The sequence below is a fragment of the Caloenas nicobarica genome, chromosome 1, assembly GCF_036013445.1.
Source record: "Caloenas nicobarica isolate bCalNic1 chromosome 1, bCalNic1.hap1, whole genome shotgun sequence".
Taxonomy (NCBI): Eukaryota; Metazoa; Chordata; class Aves; order Columbiformes; family Columbidae; genus Caloenas; species Caloenas nicobarica.
In genome coordinates this window covers 75542416-75564958 of record NC_088245.1, presented here as the reverse complement: position 1 = coordinate 75564958, position 22543 = coordinate 75542416, and the positions used below count along the sequence as shown (strand labels likewise).

The 22543-nt window shown below is 38.0% G+C and overlaps 1 protein-coding gene across 1 annotated transcript in view; it reads left to right on the top strand.

The window, feature by feature from the left end:
- ARHGAP8 (Rho GTPase activating protein 8) overlaps nucleotides 1-22543 on the top strand; it is an 84619-nt gene that overhangs the window by 28134 nt on the left and 33942 nt on the right. The window contains exons 4-8 of the mRNA XM_065638176.1: nucleotides 11013-11100; nucleotides 13836-13967; nucleotides 17066-17152; nucleotides 20898-20996; nucleotides 22127-22237. Of these exons, the coding sequence (XP_065494248.1) occupies nucleotides 11013-11100; nucleotides 13836-13967; nucleotides 17066-17152; nucleotides 20898-20996; nucleotides 22127-22237 (517 nt within the window). The remainder of the gene's footprint in view (nucleotides 1-11012; nucleotides 11101-13835; nucleotides 13968-17065; nucleotides 17153-20897; nucleotides 20997-22126; nucleotides 22238-22543) is intronic.

Below are 22543 nucleotides of genomic sequence, written 5' to 3'. Positions count from 1 at the left end.
CTTACCACATTTTTCTTACTCTACTCCTCAAGGTGATGCATAGGAATCATGTTGATGCTTTCAGCCTTCATCCTGAAAAGCAGCTGAATAGTAATATGTGAACTCAGTGCTTTTCTGAAGATGAATTATGAGCCAAATATTTGAGCTTTATCTTGCTTTAAAATATGACCATAGCAATATATTATAATCTGAAGTCTAAGTGTGGCTGTAACAGATCTATACTTCGTTTCACTGATAAGCTCTTTTGTTTTCTGAACAGCCTGAAGTGTTGTGTAGCCCCATGTAATAATTTTTCTGGTCTGCCCTGGCAAGGGTGTGCAACTGTGAAGAGATATGGGTTACTGTATGAAAGCTAATAAAAGGCAGAAAGGAAACTGTTGATGTAAATGTTAACTGCATTTATCACCTGGCTTTCTGTTGTGACATGGAGAGAAGCTATGGGTACATAGCATATTTGAATACTGGATGATTTAATGTTTCCATTTATTTATTTTTAAAACATTCTGGCAACATGTAAGACATGCAGGCACATTTATTATATAAAAGCACCTCTTTAAAGTATGCATTGCATATTTTTTTCCTTTTGGCTTGTTTTTGGCATCAATGTGCTTATTAAAATAGCACTAATAATCACAATCCTGAACTAAAGAGATGTATACAATAACAAACAAATAGTGATATTTAACCCTGCTCACCCTAATGAAGTCTAAATTCTGTTGTATTGTGTGCACTTTCTGTACCTCATACTTTAGTGAGCCATCCAGGTGAATATAATCTTTAGCAAAACCAGTCTTCTAGTGAAGTTATGATTGACTAGGGCAGTGAAATCCATTTGACTTTGCTAATTTGACTTTGAGTATAGTGGGAGGAGGATTTTACCCATAGTAACTTCTCTTCTTGAAGCTACTTATTTACAGGATAATAATTACCTTTTGCCTTCTTCAAAACTAACCTCGCAACATAAGACTCAAATCCATAAACAAGGGAATAACAGATTCACATTCTTATGATTCAAAAGCTACTACCTGCCAACCCACTGGGATGCTTCTCACTAAAGCACCAGTTTTGGGATGGGGGAAATACCAAGATGTGAAGGTTATTAGTGACACCATTGAAATCAAACTGACAAAGTGTGAAATAGATGTGTTGATAGACACACTGGATACACCAGAGTCACTATAACTGTCCACCTAAGAACCTCTTCCATCTGCTGTGTTAGGCAGTACTACATGATAATGCTTTAAAAGAGATCTTCAAGACTTTTTTTCTCCTGCTAGTATACTTGACATCAAATTGTGATGGGCCACGTATTTACTGCTTCAACTTTAATCATGCACAGCTATTTAGTGTATGTCTGGTTTTGCTTCTTATTCTTCATTCACTCAGAGCTGCCCTGGAAGTTGTAAACACTTGACATTTGTCTGGTTTAGCTGGTGTTAATTCTAAAGGGTCCTTGAGTGTTTATTTTCCTTGGAGGAACCATTATCATTTTTGCAGCTATGAGCAGAGCTGCCGGGTGCTGAGCTGTGAAACGCCTGAGTCTGTGCTTGGCCAAAGCTCCTCCATCCCTCCCTACCAGGGGCAGAGGGGATAAGTTGGAAATCTTAGTCAGTTCTCCTCAACTGACCAATAAGACATTCCCTGCTGATTCAAATAAATAAATAAAAGTTTACTGACTACCAGGGCAAACAAAAACTGGAACTTTCATAGTCTCAGAAGGACTCTGTGATTTGACTTGGAATGGTGGGGGAACACAAAAAAGGGGAAGATTTTGGAACGAGAACATGAAATATACTGGTACAGCTCTTTTTAAAAATTTGCACTTTTCTTGATGGTGAAACAGAAAATGTGGTGGGGACAGAATGATAACCAGCCTGCCCTTTCCTGAGCAGTCCCACCTGGCTGCATCTTACACATATGCCTTATTCCTGTGTTAGAGAATGGGAATGTGCTTCAGTATAGTGTAGTGAAAGCCATAGTGTTTTTTAAAGAGACCTTTAAAGTTTCATCTTGGAACTTGCTCCCTATCAGTGTTTGCTTGGAATAAAGCCCAAACATTGGGTATACTGCTGGTTTGAATTCACCGAAGAAAACTGAAGTATTCACAAGATGGATCTTGGCTGTATTGTTAGGTTATCTCTGTGTGGTTTTGTCCTTAATACTGCAGTCTTTTGTAGGGGAAAAGACGTCCCCTAGCTATTGTTTAAGCTCAAAAAAGAGTGACTTTAGCTGCAATTTCAGCCAGAAATGCACAATGGAGTTTTGCAAGTCTACTGGACGATCTAAATGCGAAGCGCAAGCTGGGGGCCGTGCTTCAGAAGGCAGCCCGCACCCTCTGGAACAGCTCTGATGGGGGGGTTTAGCAGGAGAATGCAGAGGTGTGCGTGTGAATGCAGAACACAGGGCAGGTGAATTATGATGGGAAGCCGTGCTTCACCTCCACAAAATGAGACCTCCCTGTCTCCAGTGTTAACTGGCGTGGAGTCAGGTTGGAACGTTTTCTGGATTTAGAATCAAATGAGGAAGGGATGAGTCCTTCAGATCTCCTTCCCATCTTGGAAAAGACCAGTCCCTTTCGAAAAAAAAAATTAAATCATTTGTACCTAGTGTGTGATGGTTTTAATAATCTCTTTGAATAAGACAAAGCATAATTTCAGTGTTTGGAGTAGGTGTTCTAAAGCAATTCTGAAAGCCGTTTCTTCAGTTTTAATTCTATGATTGAAAAACAATGAGATGTATTGTTTGAAGTGATTGAAGAAAAAGAAAGAATTTAGGTGAAAATATTTGCAGTAATTTATCCGTCTCTTACAGTGATCTAGGCTCCAACAGTTAGTTTAAAAAGAATCTAAAATTCCTTCTTGCATCTCGCAAATTAAAATGACTCATACCTGCTTTCCATAACAATACCTTCGACTGTGTGCAAATGAGATTTTGGGGTTGTATTTGTGCAGTATGAAAATACAATTAATTAAATAAGCACAGGGGGCATTTTGAAAAGATGTAAGCTTTAATAATTGTTTATTAATTACAGACTGATTTGTGTCACTAGTATTAATATGCAGCTGAATACTATAAACATATGTAAATGGACTAGTGCTGCAGTGCTGGTTCTTTTTATTTCTGTTTTGAAGGAGAAATTCAATCTGTTGCCTAAAAAGAAACTCAAGATTATTTTTCTTTGGGGTAAAAAAGGAAGGGACATATAAGCATACATGACGCATCAAGCTTCCGTATTTTCTATAATATGATTGCTGACAACTTTTTGCAGTACTTTTTTTTGAATACATGCTTATTTAGGAGGATTCTGTCTCTGATGCTTTTGTTTTTGTTAGCTGCCGGTGACATCCTTTTTTTGTGTTAGACAAAACCTTTAATGGAATTGAAGTCCATAGTTGTTTTAAATCTATATTTCCCTTCTTAGCCTTTTATGGCTTTTCTAGTTATATTTAAAGATTTCAGGTATCCAGCCTGGGTCTTTGTAGACTGTCCATATTTTTATTCAAGATCCAGTTGATTTCATGCCCCTTTCTAATTTTGAACCAGTGCATTAGCAACTGATTAAAATAGTATTATGTAAATCAGATTCTGAAAGGTGAAGTTGTAATTTAGCTTTTGGAGCGTGTAAGGAGAAACTCCAATGAAATACCTAATAAGCCTAAGACACAAGTCCTAGTAATTTTCAGTCCATCTCAGTGACAGCTTTGCCACTTCTTGCAATACCTTCAGGAACAGATCTGTGGTCTGTAAATTGCACTGCCACTGGGAAGAATGGGCTTTAAAGATTATTTTTTTCCTTAAAATATTTTCTTTTTTTTTTTAATATTTCCAAAGGGTGTTCATGAAATCAGTATCTCTGACATTTCATGACTACCCTTTTGGGGAAAACAAAAAATCAACTAGAGAGACCAAAGACTTGGCAGCTTTTGAAACAGGAAGCTGAGGGCTCTGGTTCGTAACCTATTTGCAGCACAAGAGCGGATTCTAAGGTGGGCTTTGTGCTTTACAAAGCGTGTCCTAACCATTTGAATATTGGCATGTCTTTTTCTCAATTGCTATGAGAGGGGCTCCAAAATAAAGGTCGACATCAATAAAAAATATTCCCTTCTCTAGTGAAGAGGGAACTTGCCTGAGTGATGGAAACATGGGTTCGGTTCCTTTAGGCAGGAATTGAACTTCTATTTTCCACGTTCTGTACCAGTTTTCCTCCTACTTCTTTCTCCAATTATTTTCTTCTCAGAATGTGAAAGGAATTAAATCCTTATTTACTGCATTCCCCTCTTCAAACATCAGCTTGTAAGTAATAGTGTCTCTTTTAAAGACAAAACTGAGTTAATTATATCAAAATATATGAACGTGCTTTCTTGTTGAGTGGGAGAAAATATAACAGGTCTACTTTAAACATCATTTAATAGAGCAACAGGCTTGCTAAAACAAATGATGGCTCAAAGTGCCAAATTCAAATGTGAATGTGAACTTGGTTTCTAGTTTTGGGTGTTCTGACAATATACGACTTCATTCCACACCCAAATATACCTTATTAAAAAGAAAAGCCTAGTACTATTTCCCCTTTACCAAGTAAATGTAAATAATATTCCCTTTCTGTTTGACTATTTTGCTGGTTTTTTACTTTCCTTAATTTTTTTTTTTACACTTTCTGTGAATTATCAGAATACTTAGTTTTGCATCACTGAAAGCAGTTTTGATTTTCAGTGCCCATTTTAAGACTAGAGCATTGCTCTAGTCCAGAAACTCAGGCAGATATAACTATACTGATGTTAGAGAGGTTACCTTCAGGAATGGATTTAACTTGCTCTTATTTCGACTTACTTCACATAGTTTCAGAGGAGCATAGATGAAATGTAAATATTATAATTAATTACATCAAGAAGCAAGCTATGCTTTTGCTTTCAGCTGATCTGAAGAAAATGTGCTATGGCAAAGTATTTTTCCTAGACAAAATTAAAAAGAAAAATTGCTCATGGAGGAATCTTTGATGGGCAATCTTTGCTTTCTGAGGGGAATGAACACAGTTCCTGTTGTAGGAAATCTCCTGGACATTCACTTATAGCCATTTCTATTTAGAAAACCACCTGAGCATGTACTTGATTTTAATTGCAATTTTAGCATTTTCCAGAATTAGCCAGATGCAGTACAGGTGCAATCCTCTCACAGAAAGTTATTTTTTTAAATAAACAGGTGGACATGAGTAGAATCCAGAGCAATGAACGCAAAAAGGGAAATTTGTGAAATCAAGACAAGTTGACTTGTGGAATTTAGGGTTAGTGTTGTTATCTGTATTTATTTGGTGGATCCAGTCTCTGTCCCAAAGGGTAAACACTACAATGAGTATTTTAATGCTTCATCTTTAAGATGGCTAATATCCATTGTAGTGTGTTTCCATATGATCAGCTGAGGTGATCAATGCCAGGAGAGAGAGGACTTAAATTTCTACAGCCGAAGGTATAAGCTTCTCCTGCTAATGTTGGGAGTCAGCTGTGTTATCTTGGCTGTGTATTTCTTAACCGATTGACAAGTTTGCCATTATGGAGGGGCAGAGCCCCACAGTGGATTAGTTGTGAATGTATTTGCTGTCCATTAGTCAGCCTAGGCAAAACACAGAAGCTTCATGGTGGCTTTTTTGTGACCCTTTATTTCCCTGAGTTGCAGAGAGTAGGAGGAGGCTCGAAAGCACAGTTTGTCTGGCCGTTTAACATAGTGTAATTTAGGTTTAGGCTCACTTTCTCTGGCTTAAAATCTATCAAAGAAACAAAGATATGAGCAAGTGTTTTCACTGTCGTGCCAAGTCTCCTGGATTTTGACCCTGCTTCTACTCCCATTGAAACCAATGGCAAAACTTCCGTTGACTTTAGGATGTCGCTTTGCTGTAATGTGATAATGACAAGCTTCAGTGAAGTAAAGTGGTATTTCACTTTTCATTTATAAAATAGCAATGTTTAGTATCATCAGAACAAAAGCTCTTAAAAAGTCATGCTAAAATTACACCATTCAAAAGATCTAATTTGCAAATTGGAATGAGCTATATCATTAGAAAAAAACCCTCCTCATTTGCAAGAAGCAGTTAAAAAGTGCTGTGCCATCCGAATTGTTAATTAAGAACAATCCCCTTTCCCACTTGCTTTTTCCTGTGTCCTACTGTAACTGGTTTTTTTCTACTGCAAAGTTTGATCTCAGAAGCGATGTATGATTCATGTCTGTTTCATTGAAGTCCAGACAAATACAACCCCAGCAGATAGTTTGAATTTTAATGTGCATAAATCTTATTCTGGATAGTGTGCTCTACACACCCCTCTTTACTCACCGAGCATAGAGGAGGAGTCTGGCTTCCCCAGGCTGCGTTCCCAGGAGCAGCTCCATGGCCAGCACGGCTGATAATAATCCTGAGGCTGATAATAATCCTGGCCGATAAGAATCTTGAGGCTGCCCAGGAATGCGTCTGCATGATAGCAAGTGCCTGATCCAAAGGCAAGAGCCTCGTACCCCTAGGCAAGAGAAGTCCCTCAGACATTTTTGTGCATGAGGGCTGAGTCTGAGCCAGTGACTTCTAAAAAGGCATAGGTAGGTGGCTAGAGGAGTGTGAGTACCCAAGCAGTGCAGGCACTTGGTCTTGGGAATGCCTCCTGAATATCTGGAGCTCGAAACCGGCACAGAAAGATAAGGGGAGGAGCACGTTTTCCAGAGAGGGTCGAAGTTACCAGCCTTTATCCAAAAGTGTTTGATGACATTAGACTGTGGATTAAATAGATTAATACGAAGCTACATTTTTGACCTGAAAGAAAAATCATCAAGGAGCAAAGCTGAAATTGCACTTCTTGTTTGCTTTTTCCCCTGTAGAAAATAAAGCATCTTTCAGTTCTAACTTGTTCAAGTCTAAGTAGTAGAGAAATACAGAGTTTGTGGGATAAAAATATACTCAGTGCTGATTTAAAATCGGCATACTTCCGGTTACACTCTCCTTTGAATGTGCAGATAACTACCCACTTTACCCTTCAAACTTCACTTCCACATATTTAGGTAAAAATTCTATTCACAAGGTCATGGGATCCAAACTGTGTCTGACTGGGAAGCAAATGCTCTGACAAATGCAATGGACATTTCCTAGGGTGCTGAGTCACAGTTCTTCTGATAGAGGGCAAGGAGATAGCCTCCTTCTGTTTTGATCAGCACTCCATGGGTCATGTTAAAATTTGATGTTGTTCAAAACATTATTGATGCCTATGGATAAAGAATTGCCTATTTCCTTTCATCCTGGGCTGCATCAAAAGAAGCGTGACCAGCAGATCGAAGGAGGTGATCCTCCCACTGTACTGTGTGTGGTGAGACCCCACCTGGAGTCCTGCATCCAGCTGCAGGGCACCCAGTATAAGAGAGAAATGGACCTGTTGGAGCAAGTCCAGAGAAGGGCCATGAAGGTGATCAGAAGGCTGGAACAGCTCTCCTGTGAGGACAGGCTGAGAGAGTTCGGGTTGTTCAGCCTGGAGAAGCAAAGGCTCCAGGGAGACCTTATTGTGGCCTTTCAGTACTTAAAGGAGACCTACAAGAAAACTGGAGAGGTAGTGGAGTCACCATCCCCGGACGTGTTTAAAAGGTGTTTAGACGAGGTTCTTAGAGACATGGTTTAGTTAGGTTATAGTTGGTTATAGTAGGTTATAGTTGGACTCGATGATCCTGAGGATCTCTACCATCTAAAATGTTTCTGTGATTCTGTGTGGTGATAGGACAAGGGCTAATGGCTTTAAACTGAAAGAGGGTAGATTTAGATCAGATATAAGGAAGAAATTCTTCACCATGAGGGTGGTGAGACACTGGAACAGGTTTCCCAGAGAAGTTGTGGCTGCCCCATCCCTGGAAGTGTTCAAGGCCAGGCTGGATGGGGCTTTGAGCAACCTTGTCTAGTGGAAGGTGACCCTGCCCGTGGCAGGGGATTGGAACCAGATCATCTTTAAGGTCACTTCCAACCCAAACCGTTTTATGATTCTATGATCAGCTGTCATCACTAATGGGAAGCTGGCACTGCTTTATTCAGTTTTTAATGGAGTTGATGTTCTCGTTCACTTTTTCTGGTGTGCTCTTGTTGCCTGTGTGGCACTGTTGGGAGGGAGAATGAGATAATCTGCTGGTAATTTTGAGAAATTTTCTCTGCCTCAGTTTTCCCTCTATTTAAACTGAGCAATTATGTTTACTTACGTTGTAAGTTTATCTGTTTGCAGTCTTCTATAAAGCTGGTTATTTTTCTCTGGCTTTTAATTCGAGCAGTCGAATGCGACCAACAGTAACAATTAGTGACTCATTTAGTAATTTAACTGGAAACCTTTCTTAGATTTATTTTGCTCATAAAAATGATTGTCTCTAACAAATAAAATATTCTACAGTGCATAGTAACACAGCAGTATTTTCACAAATAAGTCACATTTTAGAGAACAATATTTTATTATTGTTTTAATTTCATTTTAGTACATCATTCATATTAATGCATGTCATATTATAATGCTTTTATAAGTATTCTGAGAATATCAAATAAGATGCTTAAAAATAACTTCAGAAAATAAATTATGGTCTGTTTAAGAACAATATGCAGACATACGTGAGTATGTATAATTGTGGTGTTGTGCATATTCTTCCTCTATTTGTGCTGGAGCACCTTATTTAACCCAGGACTCAGATTTTATTTTTAGTGTGGGAAGGGACACCAGGCCTTGTGGAATGAAAAAACACTTTTGAGAAAGACAATAAAAATAAGCAGTCAGCCAAAAAAGAACAGGAAGAAGGATCTAGCCAACAGAGAAAGTTGTGGTTTGGAAGTCAAAACTATATAAGTAAGGTGATAATTGCCAAAATTTAAGCTGAGTTAAATCTTTAAAAGCTGTTAAAGCAAATAGCAAAAGGTTCTCTGGTTGTATAAATAAAAAAGAGAGGATCTTCCGTGGAATAAAAGTGGAGTGACCATCAGAGATAATCCAGCTGTAGCTGTCAGGCTAAATTAATACTTAATCTTGGTTTTCAGTAAAGACAATGATGTTTATATTATTAGGAAGTATTTTTAAGTCCTATATGTGATGTCCATTTGCGATTTATTATCTACCTCTTGTCACCTGTGTTTAGAAAAGATGCATTCAGATTGGAACAGGGTAAGGAACAGCGAGTTTGGGAAGAGACCGTGGATCTAACTTACTGCAAGCAGTAAAATACAGGCTGGGGGTTGGGGATGTGATTATTGTCTAGAAAGTCCTTTGGAATGGTAAATAGTACTGAAGGAGAAGCTGGATGATGTCATTGTCACACAAACAGATTTGTACAAATTCACTATGACTTTTAGATTGGAACTGAGAAGGCAGGTTGCTAGTTGTCAAAGCAGTGAGCAGGAGGCGCAAGAAACAGAAAAACCTAACTGGTTTTTAAGATAGAACTCAACAAATCAGTGGAAGGATTGTATGGTGCAGTTCCTGGTGATAACACAGGCTTGGAACTGATAATGCAGATGTCTTCCAGTCTGTGTTCATACATGCTAAATCATTCAGTGTTAATCTCACCTTTTCCCTGCCTTTTCTCCTTCTGCACCTAAAATGGAATGGGTTTAAATAGATGTTGTCCCATCATGACCTCTGTTTAGCACAACTAGGTAGGAACTGGACAAAGCAAATACAGGATTTTTTTTTTCTTAACGTGGAACCTGCCAGGTGAGGACAGCCACCTCTTCCTGAGTTGGATGAAAGAAAAGATATTACTTCCCATCTGTGGTGGATTTTCCTAGATAATGTGTCTTTGCAAAGCTGGGGAGCGTTCATTCAGAACCAACATCAGTAATACAAATTAGAACATCTTAACAAGTGGTCTGAAGCTGTTCTGCCCAGTTTTCATAGAAATGCTCCTATAATTTTATTTATTCATTAACTGTCTCTGTTACAGATTTAACTTCCCCCATTTTACTTCTTTTTGTATTTGTTTATTCACTACAGCTACTTAGTTAATTAGGGGCGGAAGGGGAATAACAGAATTATAAAAAATGCCTAATTCAGAACTTTATTGTACTCCTATAGGTATCAAAGCCAAACTTTGATGTTTTAGTGGCAATAGAAGCAAGTATTAAATATAATTTAGTTTGAACATTGAAATTATACCAAAAATGTCTGAAATGTGAATGCAGTGTCAACTTTTTCTGGGATGTTTCTGTATTTCTTTAAAAGGAAAATCCTAGCACCTCACAGTCTCCAGTGCCAAGTTACCTTCAGTACAATCATGACTTAACCTGCATGCCTGGCTTTCCAGATAGTGGAACTTGAGTGTGGGTGGCCATGGCATGAACATCTGCCTTGCCTATACACACAGTGTGGGTGAAGCTGTCACGAGTCAAAGAGTAAATGAACTTGAGTGCAGCAGTATGTGCTTTGCCAGAGGAACTAAGAGAGGGACACTTAGGGGTCTTCAGGTTATGAAAAGCATGCTTGTATGCCTTGCTTGTTTTATTTTAATTGTGATCTGAATGTAGCAGTGCTTCTGGAAAAGAGTATCTAAGAAAGCTTAAGTTAGTTTAAAAAAAAAGTGACTTAGATGTGTGACAAAGGAGATGCCCAAAGTGCTTGTAGGCAGAGAGGTATTCTGATAAATTCCAGAAAGAAAGCATGAAGAGTTGGAGCACGGGTCACTTCCAAGACTACCAGAGAAAGCAGGCCTGTTCTCTTCCACAACTGACTGCTGCAGGTGGGCTTTAGTGTTCCCTGTCAGGAGCTGGGTGCCATCAACCACCTCTGAATATGACTTTCTCACCTTGGCTTCCTCATTTGCCCAGCAGCTGCTCCACGTCACTGCAGCCGTGGCCAAATCACTTCCTGTAGGCAACATATGACTTGACAGTGAAGTTTTGCAATATGTTTTGAGTAATGATGGGAGATAGTAGCCCCAAATATCACAAGATACAAGCCATTCCCCTTCAGATCACTGAGGTCCCATTGCATAAGTAAATGAGCTTTGTCTTTACTAACTGTTTTCTTCACTAGGTGATGACAATTCTGGAAGGAAGGTGATTACCTTCAGTTGCTGCCGTATGCCCCCCTCCCATCAGCTCAATCACACCAGATTGCTGGAGTAAGTTTATTTCAATCTCCTGTGTGGACCGCTTTACATTTTATATGTGAACTTCTATTAGCTTGTTTCCAGGTGAATGAGCTTTCAGGGAAGAGAAGCAGGAGGCAAGGAATGAAATGAAAAAAGGATGCAAGACCTACTAGTGTTACTATTAAGTGAATGAGATGTGGATGGAACTGCCACAGTTACTTCACCTGGAATCTTGACTAGAAGAAGCAATTCACTGTGCACTGAAATTAACTTGTCATCTTGATTTTTATTAACGAATTCTGATCGTATTTTAAAAATCAAATTTATGATGAGGACCAATGAAAGAGAATTTCTAGTATTTTAGTGCTCCATACATATGTTCTCATGAATAGCAGTGTTTGCCTTAATTTGCTATACTTTATATCCTAAGTCACTCAACAAGAGCGTTGTCTAGTTATTTAAATCTTAGTGGGTTTCCTCTTTTATAAAAATACCTGTATTATGTACAGTATATTACGCTTAACATTTTATATGTATCTCACTTCGTAATGTTTGGGGTTTTGTATTAAAAGAAGTTACGAATATGTAAAATCACAACATTCTTCCTTATAAACTTGTTGCAGCAAGATACCAGAACATGTAGTTTGTCACTGCAAGATCTGTTCTGCTGTGAGGGTCCTGTCTGTATTAAGCATTTTAAACCTATTTGGAGCTCTTGTGCAGCCTCCATTGCCAAAATGTGTGAGCACCTTTCAACCTTTGGGAAGGACCGAAGTGCTGTTATCTCAACTCTTCAGGAGCAGGGAGGGATTAGAAGGCAGGTTATTTAAGAGATGGGATGGAGACCATGTTGGCGTCATTGGTACACTCTTCACACCTAGGGTATTTCCACAGCTTTAAGCCAGAGCTTCCTGTGTAGCAGAGAGATGGCGTTAGCCCCTGGGAGGAAAAGCCACACCAGTCAGCTCCTCACCTAGAGGAGCTACCTGCAGTGATCTCTAGGAAATGCCACAGAAAGGAGTGTGACAAACCACATTGCTACCAGATCGAAGGAGCCTTCCTCAGTTCTGCGAGGAGGCACCTTGATGAAACTAAGATTTCCAGCCCTTAGACTCTTCTGGACTTGAACACTGACATGTTTTCCTGTATCTGAGCCCACATCAAATTCACTTGGAAAGTCAGTGCTAAGAGAGAACTGAAGTCACGTGTCTGGACGTGAAGCTAGCAATTTAACTGTCAAGTGATCTGCTTTTCGGTAGTTAGACCCAGATGTTGAGTTTTGAGGAAAAACCGCAGACTAGGCCCAGACTGGTAGGTGTTTTGTGATGAAATCACTTAAATAATTGATTTGGTAAAGCTTTTGTAATGTCCCTGCAATTCTGTTACAGCCTTGGAACAGCTAATAGACTGTACAAAAATACTGGTTATTTTATGCCCACACTCAAATATTTTTACAAGTACAGGCTTTCCTGTATGCAATGTGCCAATGAATTTATATGCTGTAAAAGATAACACGAGGCACTCTGTATGTAAGAATATCTGTTTAGATATATTTTAATTTCAGACTCTTTTTTAAAAAGTCTTGAATGACTACTACTTCTTCCATTTACATACTGTTAATACTTCAGTCAGGGATCAAAACAGCATTATATTAATTGCAGTGGCAGTCCTTGTCCCAGGCTATTTGCAGTCTAAGTTGTACAGTATGCTGAGGGAATAAGCAGATAAATGAGGCTGAGGAAATAAGCAGATAAGTGAGACTGTGGGAGTAAAGAGTAAGAGTGAAGTTATGGGCTTTTCCACGCAAAGGTGGATAGTCTAAGTGGCCTTGATACTTGCACATAGCCACAGCCTAATGAATGGCACATGGAATTATCTATTTCATTGAATGAAAATCTCTTATATACAATTACGAGCAGTAGCTGGAGCTCTGTTACAGAATAATAAGATAGCATTGAGAATGACATGAGAAAGTTGAAATCTGACACAGCAAGAGATGAGGCCAGACTGTACTTCTCCATCATTGCTTTATTTGAATCATTGAGCTGTGTAATAGGGCATAGAGTGTTCTCAGTTCTAGGAGAAAGAGAAAAGCATCTTAAACTATACCATAACAGAATGAACACACAGAAATCTGCTTATAAAGCATGCAGTATTATTTCAAGATGAGATAAATAGTGTAGCTCTTTAAATTAGTTTTAAGGGAAATGATCTATGAACACAGTCCCCACAACAAGAGAAAGGCAAATATGTTTAAGAAAAAAGTTTACAGTAACAAGTCGTTCTGGCAATAATTAGGGCTAATGGATTTTTCAAGAATTTAAAATGTTTAAAATTGAGAGGAAAACCCAAGATTTATTCTTAATTTTGACAAGTTAAAATGACAGTGTTTGCTTGGCAAAAAGAAAGGGATTTATGAAGACCAGAAGAAAGTGAAATAGAAATTGCTGTCAGTTAAAATGCATCTTTTTAAAAAATTATTGGAAAACACAGTTCCATCTTCATCTCTTAGCGAGTCATGAGCACCATAGTTTTTGTAACTAAATGCATTCTTTTCAAATTTCGGGCTTTGTAGTGATGTGGAATTATTTGCAACACTGCCACTAGAGGAAGATTAATTTATTAGATAAATACATTGAAGCGAACGTGAATTTGCAGTCACTAGCTTTCTGTGCAAAAATAGCACGTTTTGTTTCTCAGCTGCTGCTTTAAAAAATCTCGTCCAGTAAACTGTCTTAAAACTAAAATGTTATTTTTCTCCTCAGGTACTTAAAGTATACTCTGGACCAGTATGTAGAGAATGATTATACAGTTGTCTACTTTCACTATGGCCTGAAGAGTCTGAATAAACCATCTCTGAAATGGTTACAAACAGCCTACAAAGAATTTGATAGGAAGTATGTCTCCAAAATATTTGGTTTACTCTTTCGGTTGTGTAATGTCTGTAACTAGCTTCCATGAAGGAAACGTATCTTTCCTGATCTCCCCACAGCTGAGTTCATTTTGCCATTGCAAATTCTTGTGATGATATAGTTGTTGGTTTTCTTGTAAGTGTCTTCTGTGAAGTACTGAGGAACAGCCTGAGTGCTGCTTTGGTTATCCAAATTTATGAAAAGCCTTGGGAACAAAACCAAGAGCCGTTGCCTTTACTATGCACTATTTAACAAGATACCTGTGACAACTTATTAGTCATCATTCTTGATTATCTCACAGTTGTGTTTGAACCTTTGATCATCCCAAGGCTATGTTGTGTACAAAAAAGGAAAGATTAGGTTTCAACAGTCCATATCTCACAAACCTTGCAGCATTTGTTGGTGGTTATATGTGAAGCCCCAAAGGGACCGACATGCTTGTATATGCCTGACCTTTGGCGTAACAACGGCTACAGCACATGACTTCATATTTTAATTGGTTAAGGTGCAGTCGAGGCCAAAGCTCCTAGATAAATAGCATTTTAACAACGTAATCTAAAGCTCTGATGCCTATTCTCTGAAAATACACACTTAGCAGTAGAGCTGAAAGTTCATGTTGAAGTTTAGTCTTGTTTGCACGTTGTTAGTTGATCTAATGTTTATAAACTGGCCTCAAGAGGGCAACATGACTGAAAGCAAAAATAGACACAAGTAGCTCTTTCCTGATAGCAAGACTGTATGTGCATGTGCATTTTGGGAGGATGGATCACACATATCTGATTTTTTTCAATTTTGGAGCTGGAACAAGAAGCAAATATCATAAAAGATGCTGTGAGAAATGTTATTGGATGTTTCTAGACTAGAGTGGGATATAAATGCCTGAGCTTTTCACAGGACTGCACACCCTGCTTTGAAAATTGAGGTTGAGACAGGCACAACACCTTTTGGTGGTCTAGTGGCAGAGCTTGGACTCTTTTGAATCCCACACAATAACCTCCCGAAACTCTAAACCCACTAAGCAAGAAGATGAGGTTGTGCATAGCAGCCCTTAGAGCTGTGGTGGGAAGCTGTCATCTGAAGCCACAAGCTGCTTTCATGAGATGTTGCTCTCCACTCAGCAACAGACTGGGGAAGCCTTTTGGTTTTCCTAGTAGGTTTCTGAATCTGATTAGCACCATTCATCTGTTTTTTTTCGGGGTTGGGGTAAGGGAGAAGAAAGGTAAAGGATCTTTTCTTTTTTGTCTTTGGTGAGAGATTTGGACTACAATGCTGGTTTTTGCTATGCACTGACAATTCCTGAAAATAAAGTACTATATGGAAGCCTACCCTACCATACTGTTGTCCTTCTAGGAGAATCCCAAGCCAAATTTAAAGTTGCTGTATGGGGAGAGGCATCATGAGGGCAATGTCTTCTTCAGTTTTGTTGCCTTCTGACATGCAGAAGTCTCAAGTGCACAGAGTCACTTTCATTTATGCCAGAAATCTGTTTTCTCTGTTTCCCCACCCAGACTCAGAAAGCAGGAGAACCAAAGAGGGCCAGTGAAGCCCAGGTAGCTGGACAAAACCAGGCAACTGTGCACCCATCATTTTATTCACAGTTGGGACATCTTAGCATACTGTCCTTGAGAAGCTCAAAGCAATATTCACAGCCCAACATGTATGTTCTGCTGTACTAGCCAGGGGTGAAGGGGGGATAAATAGTACCTTTCAGAGTTATTCTGTGTGTGTGTTTTGGGGGTCAAAGGAAGGAGAGAGCAAAGGAGAGTACAAGGGATGATAGCAATTAGCTGGCATCATGAAAGCAAATGTTTAATAGCAATAGTTTCAGAAGAATAGTTCTAGCTTTGAAGGTTTACAGCAGAAGCTCAGTGAAGTCTTGTGGGTATTTAATTGTTATCTAGGAAACTATGAAGTACATAAATGTCCATAGAAGCAACAGTTAATGTCGATTGCTTGCAGGTACAAAACAAACTTAAAATGGAAACTTCAGTAAAGCAACTCAGGTGTTTTGCCTGTTAGTTTTTATTGTTGATTTTGGGTTCTTACCCACAGTACTGCCTGTTGCATAGGAATAGTTGGTTGCTTGTATATAATGGTGGCTTTGTGAAAATGATGCCTTTTTCATTCAAAGATGTATGGGCCCAATTAAAACCCAAAAGGAAAAACTGTTGTAATTGCCAAGCTGGTCCCTTTCGCTCTACTCCTACCGTAACCTGTTACAAGAAAGCTTTTCTTAGGAGACCACCATCATTTTTTTCCATGATCATTGTTTTTCTAACGATGAATGGTTAACAATTGTGAAGGGTGGTCCCTACTGGGAAGCAAACTTGGCAAAGTAATAAGCAACGATTTGTATATAAAAGCAGGATATTTCATTATGCATTTCTCAGTTTCATTTTGTAATTATGTCGAATAAGAGCAGAGTCTTTTTGTGTAGCCTGGTTTCTGTTTCAGTTTCATCCTACCAGAATCTGTTGTTTATGTATCATGGTGTGGCACTGTAGAATCAAGCAATGCTATAATGGAGAAGGGTTTTTGTTTCATACAAAGGGGACCATCCAATATAAACCAGCATGCAGCAGGCTTCACCATTAGTAATTGCTGGCAAAACAAGACAAAAGTAGTGGTAAAAATAAAATATTATGTGAAAAATTTACATCTGAAAATTTAGACATTTTCTCCAACATGAAACTCCTGTAAGCAGAAAATAAAGGGAGTTGAAGTAATTTTTTATATCACAGATTTTTTTGTAGACTCTTCGTTCTCTTATCAATTTATTTTTTTTAAGTTGCCTATTTTCCCTTCTGTCCCCCGATATTAAATCTGTGAGACAGCAGGCATTGGTTAGGAACATAATAGTGTTATCTTTGCCTACTATTGTATCATCAAAACTGAAGATTTTTTTAAATCGGTTTTTTTTTTCATTTTACATTCAGTTTCTTCTGAATTAGGTCTTTTTAATGTATTTGAAAAGAATGCTGTATAATGTTCTGTAATAATACCTCCCATTCAATTGTAGCTATTCAATTCTACTGTCTGTGATATTCAAAAGTCTTCTAACAATTTCATTTTTCTTTTCCTAGGTATAAGAAAAACCTTAAAGCACTGTATGTTGTACATCCAACCAACTTCATAAAAATACTGTGGAATATCTTTAAGCCTCTTATAAGGTACTTGGCAGTTTATTCAACACGTTTTCCCATTTAGTTTAAGGACGGTTTGTTTTCTAATAAGTTGCTTTTGAAAAAGCTTGAGGTAAAATATGTCGGGTAACAGCACAATAGCCATTTAAACTGTCTTGAACTAATGAGTAAGGTGAGCTTAAGCTTGGGTATGAATAATAGGGTAGAGTTCTTTTCTTTCTAAGAAAAAGAAGCCTCAGTTCATAGTAGGATTTTTTGTGTGTTAAAGTAAATATCACTTTAAAACATAGTTATTCTGTGGACCATGAATGACTTTTTTGTCCTGTTTGACAGCACTTAGCACAATAGAACTGAGTCCATGACTGGAGTTACTAGGTGGTACGGTAAAGCAGATGATAAATGGTTAACCTTCAGTCTGATCTTAAGTGCTGAGATGAATAGGAATGATACTACTTGTGTGTTCAAAGTTAATGGATAAGCCCTGAAGTGCCCATAAGAATTTGAGATGGAGGGTATAATGGTGAAGGTGGATATATTTTACTGGTGCACTCTTTGCCTTTGCATGGTAAAAATTGATGGTGTCTATAAGGAACTGGCAACAATGGGCAGTTACTGCAAGGTGCTGGGATGGTTGGGCTTTCTTAGTTTCTGCTCCAGTACTTCTGTCACTCTCAAAGTAATTCTAAAATTTTGCAGATTATATTAGTAATGTCCTCAGGGCTGAAGGTTGAAAACAGCTTATCTTGAGAAGCCGTGATGAACCAACTAAAAATGTCCATTACAGTAACTTGCAATTGATTCAATTTCTGACTGGTAGAAAGCTAATTATTAGAAAGGGGAAGTCTAACTTCTAGACAGATCAGAACATGTAAAAATCAAAATAATTACAGCTAAAAGTAATTCCAGAACATGCTGTTCTAGAAACAAGAAGACCAACTGTAGATCTTTATTTTAAGTGGCAGTAATATAAATGCCAGAGATCCAGGACATGAACCGATAGTGAGGAAAGCGTGACAGAAGCAGGATGTCCAGTAACTTATGGTAACTCAGGAATGGGGATGGATTTTTTTTGTTGTTCCTGATTTGCTGTAGGAGTAAAGAGGGTATGCTGTATGGAGAGCTTTGTAGGGAAAAACATAATTATAAAACTAGGAAAACTCTTGATGGACATTACAACACGCAGGTGAAACCAACTTCTTTCTCAGAGGCAGCTGAGAGCTCCTCAGGAATAGCTCCAGGCAAGTGGTTTTGGGACACAGATGGTTTTCAATCTGTGCCTGTTAATGCACTCAGTGGAGCCACAGCTGGACAATAACTGTGCTCTTTGACTTAGAGTAATAGTTAGCTGCTAATTCTTACAAAATAAAAGTTTACAGGTACCTGTTCCAAATAGTTATTTTCCCTGAATCATACCACATCTGTGTAAATAAGATCAATACTTTTTTTTCTTGGAACAGTATGATACATCTGCAATTAAATCCTTATTTACTTTGGATGTGAAAATGAGTGATCCCGTTAAGCTTAAGCATTCATATCTAGCATAGAAAATTCAAACCAGGGCTTGTCATCTTAGATGCATCATCATCTCGACCTTCTGAACACCCTGGTTTCTTCAGGATTAGCTGTTCCTGTTTGTACTCGACTTTTACCACTGCTCAGTGCCTGATTTAGTACAACTCTACTCTGTTCTTAAAATGTGAAAACCAGAAACAAAGATATTTGTACACTGGGACCAACAAAATAATTGAAAGTATGAGTAAACTCTGAAAAGATATATAAGCCACAAGGTGGGAATCAGCTGAAGCTAGGAAGAAACCCTCTTTATTCCTTAAAATGTTTTAATTGCCAAATGCTCATATGCATTTATGCTTTGGGTTGACTCAAGTTTTGGTTTGTCAAGTAAGGGAAACCATCAGGATATAATTTTAAAACTCAAGTGCGAAAGTGCCTGTGTACAATTTGTCTAAGTTGTACTCTCACTGACGACTAAGAGTTATTAATGTTATTTTTTTACTGGAATAGTACAATTTAAAATTTGTTCACAGTACCTTTTCTTTCCAGTTTGGAATACTCTTATCTTAGCAGATCATACTTTTATTTAAATGTCAATATTAAACCAAAGTTCACAAAAAGAGGGGATAAAAATCCTCTGGACTTTCTGTTTCCTAGCTTTGCTGAATTACAGGCCAGACTCATTTGTAATTAGTATTTCCAATAAAAATCACAGATGTAAAATAAATTTCATTATCAAGAAACATGTATTTATTTTTCAGAGGTCTGTTAGTACATTTTGTACCTGTTAGTAAATGGCCTAAGTACTTTTACATGAACAATGTGCTTGCTAAGAAGTGGATGAATAATATAATTGTTAGAGTGAAGAGCAAAAGTAATATTTTTAGCATGATAATATTTGAAAGTATTTAAGAAAATGTAAATACTTAAAATTTTTCATACTCCAGATCTCCTTTCCAATCCCAAAAGAAATGAGCAAGAAGGTAGTCTTGTCACATGTATTTTTTCCGAACTGCAAAAAAACTGTAAGAAGAGCACATTTCTATGTGTGAGCTAACAGAAGCCACCCACCTATTACCAAATTAATACACATTTAGGTGGTGGTGGTGGTGATGTGGCATTTTTAAGGAACAGCAATTCCTAACTGCTCATGACTTAGTAACAAATTATGTGTTCTGTAACATGTCCTGTATTACCAGGCGTGTTTGTTTACAGGGAATTCTGTGCTAGCTGATGGCTTAGGTAAGGCATTGAAACTGCTGACTATTTGGGGTAAAAGACACACTGAAGAGCTCTGAAGTTGTACGTGTGCAGACTGATATCCATCAGTGTCCCGAAATTGCTTGCCTGTTGGCAAAATTTAGCTCATTTCAATTAAAAAGCTTCTAAAATGCTGAAATGACTTATATTTGTAAACCTCTCCCACTAGAGGGAGTGTGTGTATGTGTTATTTGACATTCCAGGGATGAATTTATTTATGCAAGAGAATTTTCCTCCAGGTTTACTATCAAAAGTAAGTTGCAGCAAAGTATTCTTTTTATCATAAACATCTATTATTTTGCTTCACACTTCATTGCAGGACAGATATTTTGTGTTGTGGAAAAAAATATGAAATTATTTCAGACCACGTGTATAAATGCATCATTGAACCTTGTTTGAACTCCTCAGCCTATAAGTAGTGTATTCCTGCTGAAATGGAAGATCTAACTAGTGATACTTGGTGCATCAAATTTGGAAGTCTGTTTTGTAAAACTTGTAGAAAAATCTTGTTATTCTGGATGTTTCCTAGAAGCTAGCCAGCCTTTTTTCTGGCCTGTCACTTGCTACTTTATAGTTTGTGTCTACAGCTCCATTATTTTGTCTTTTGGCAGGAAGGAATAGCTAAATAGCACAAACATGTTGTTCTGTTGGCTATGTAACATTTTGTCCAAAGTTAACAGTTCTTTTAGTGAGCTTTCTAATGCTGTGTGAAAGCTGGTTTTCAGTGGCTTTTAAAGCAGCATTTTTCATATCTATGCAAATCACAAAACATTCAGATGGAAGTCAGTTATTTTTATTCAAATCAGACTCTCAGGCATGCACTGTATATGTTTGATCATATGAAATGAAATACATCTTATGTCTCCTGCTGCTTCAATTACAGTATAATTTTGAGTTGCATCAGCACTTACATTTTTGTAACAGAAACAAAACCCTTCGTAAATTTTCTTCCCATGCTGATTTTTATACTTCTTTGTGTTCGTTTGTTTGTTCGTTTTAGCCATAAGTTTGGGAAAAAAATCACCTACTTGAACTATTTAAGTGACCTGAGAGAGCATCTCAAATATGACCAGCTAAATATCCCTCAGGAAGTCATCCGGTATGTGGCACGTTTAAAATACATTGTCTCACCTTTTCTCGGGTAGAGTTGCATACTCTTCACTGTATTCCAAGCAGAATCTAATCCTATTTCTTCAGTGATTAAAAGTCTAATTTACCTATTTGTGCTTAGTTGGATTTAATTCTGAAAGCTGCAGTGCCATCAAAGGCATGCTGAAGTGCATCAGGGGTTTGGAGAGAACACTGTATGGTTTTCTACAGATTTGGAACATCACCATCTCAGTTATGGAGCATTTTCTTAGTATAATTGCAACTTCTGTGTGAGTGTTTAAAAAAACCAATCCATATGTCATTACTACTTGTGAGTATCACATAAAGTTCATGGGTAAAAATGTAATCCTGACCTCTTTGCTTGCATATTGTAACACATTGACTTCCTTTTGCTAAGAGCATTCCCAGTCAGCAAAGTGTTGATTGATTTTAAACTTTATGGATACATCTATTGTTAGCAGATCCGTTACTTTTATATCGTGTGTGTATGTGTGTTAGGGAGGAGTATCGGAGAGGGGGTGGGAGAGGAAAAGAAAAAGAAATGCATAGGGCTGGATTTGTCAAGTGCCGGTATTAGTATCAATAACAGTCTTTTCGACACAGCACTTTACATGGAAATGCTTTGATGTACTGACAGGAAGTGATTTTATGTCACTGCTGAATGAAAGTAACTGAAAGCTTTGATTATGACTGTTATTGATGCCTGGTGGGTTTTTACACACCTTTTGTGTAAATACGGAATAACAGAAAAATACTTTAGAGCTCTAAGGTTACAAATTGGATAGCATGGTTGCCAAAGAAAGGGGAGTTATATTTTGAGTAACAAATATGTTTGAATTTTGTGGTTAAATTATAGTGTGTTCCTATTTTTTGGACACATTTATTACTATACTCTATTGGCTGTGGCAAAAGAGCTCTTCTTTGTCTTGCTTAAGTATTCTACCACAAATACTACTTAAAGATTTCCCCGATGCTTAAATAAAATGCAAGTTCTGTAAGACGAGCAGCATATACACTACTGTCAGGAAATCAGCATCATATGCAATACTGATGGCTGTTCATATAGATAGTTTGTCAACTGTGGTGCACAGAAAGTCAATGATTTCTTGATTTTTGCAGACATGATGAAAATCTTCGGAGCAAACAGAAGGGAAAACTGCCACCTGTGGTTAAGGTTCCTCCACCACGGCCACCTCTACCTACTCAGCAGTTTGGAGTCAGCCTGCAATAGTAAGCTATAAGATTTCTAAAATATGAGATTTCTATACTCTGCAGCCTTCACTGGAGTGCAGATTCACCAGACAGAATGTCAGCAAATATTTTGTTTATTGTATGTGTAGTTTCACATTCTCTTTGAAAGCCATGCAACGATGAGGCTAGACAATGGGTTTTATGAATTCAGGACAAGTGTCTTGGTCCCTGTGACCTGCCTGGTCTTCATGTTTACAGTATCTTTGTGGTAGTTAGTGCCAGCATGGCTGCAAAACTTTACTCCCAGTGAACAGAAGTTTGCCAACATATGACAGAGCCCCAGGC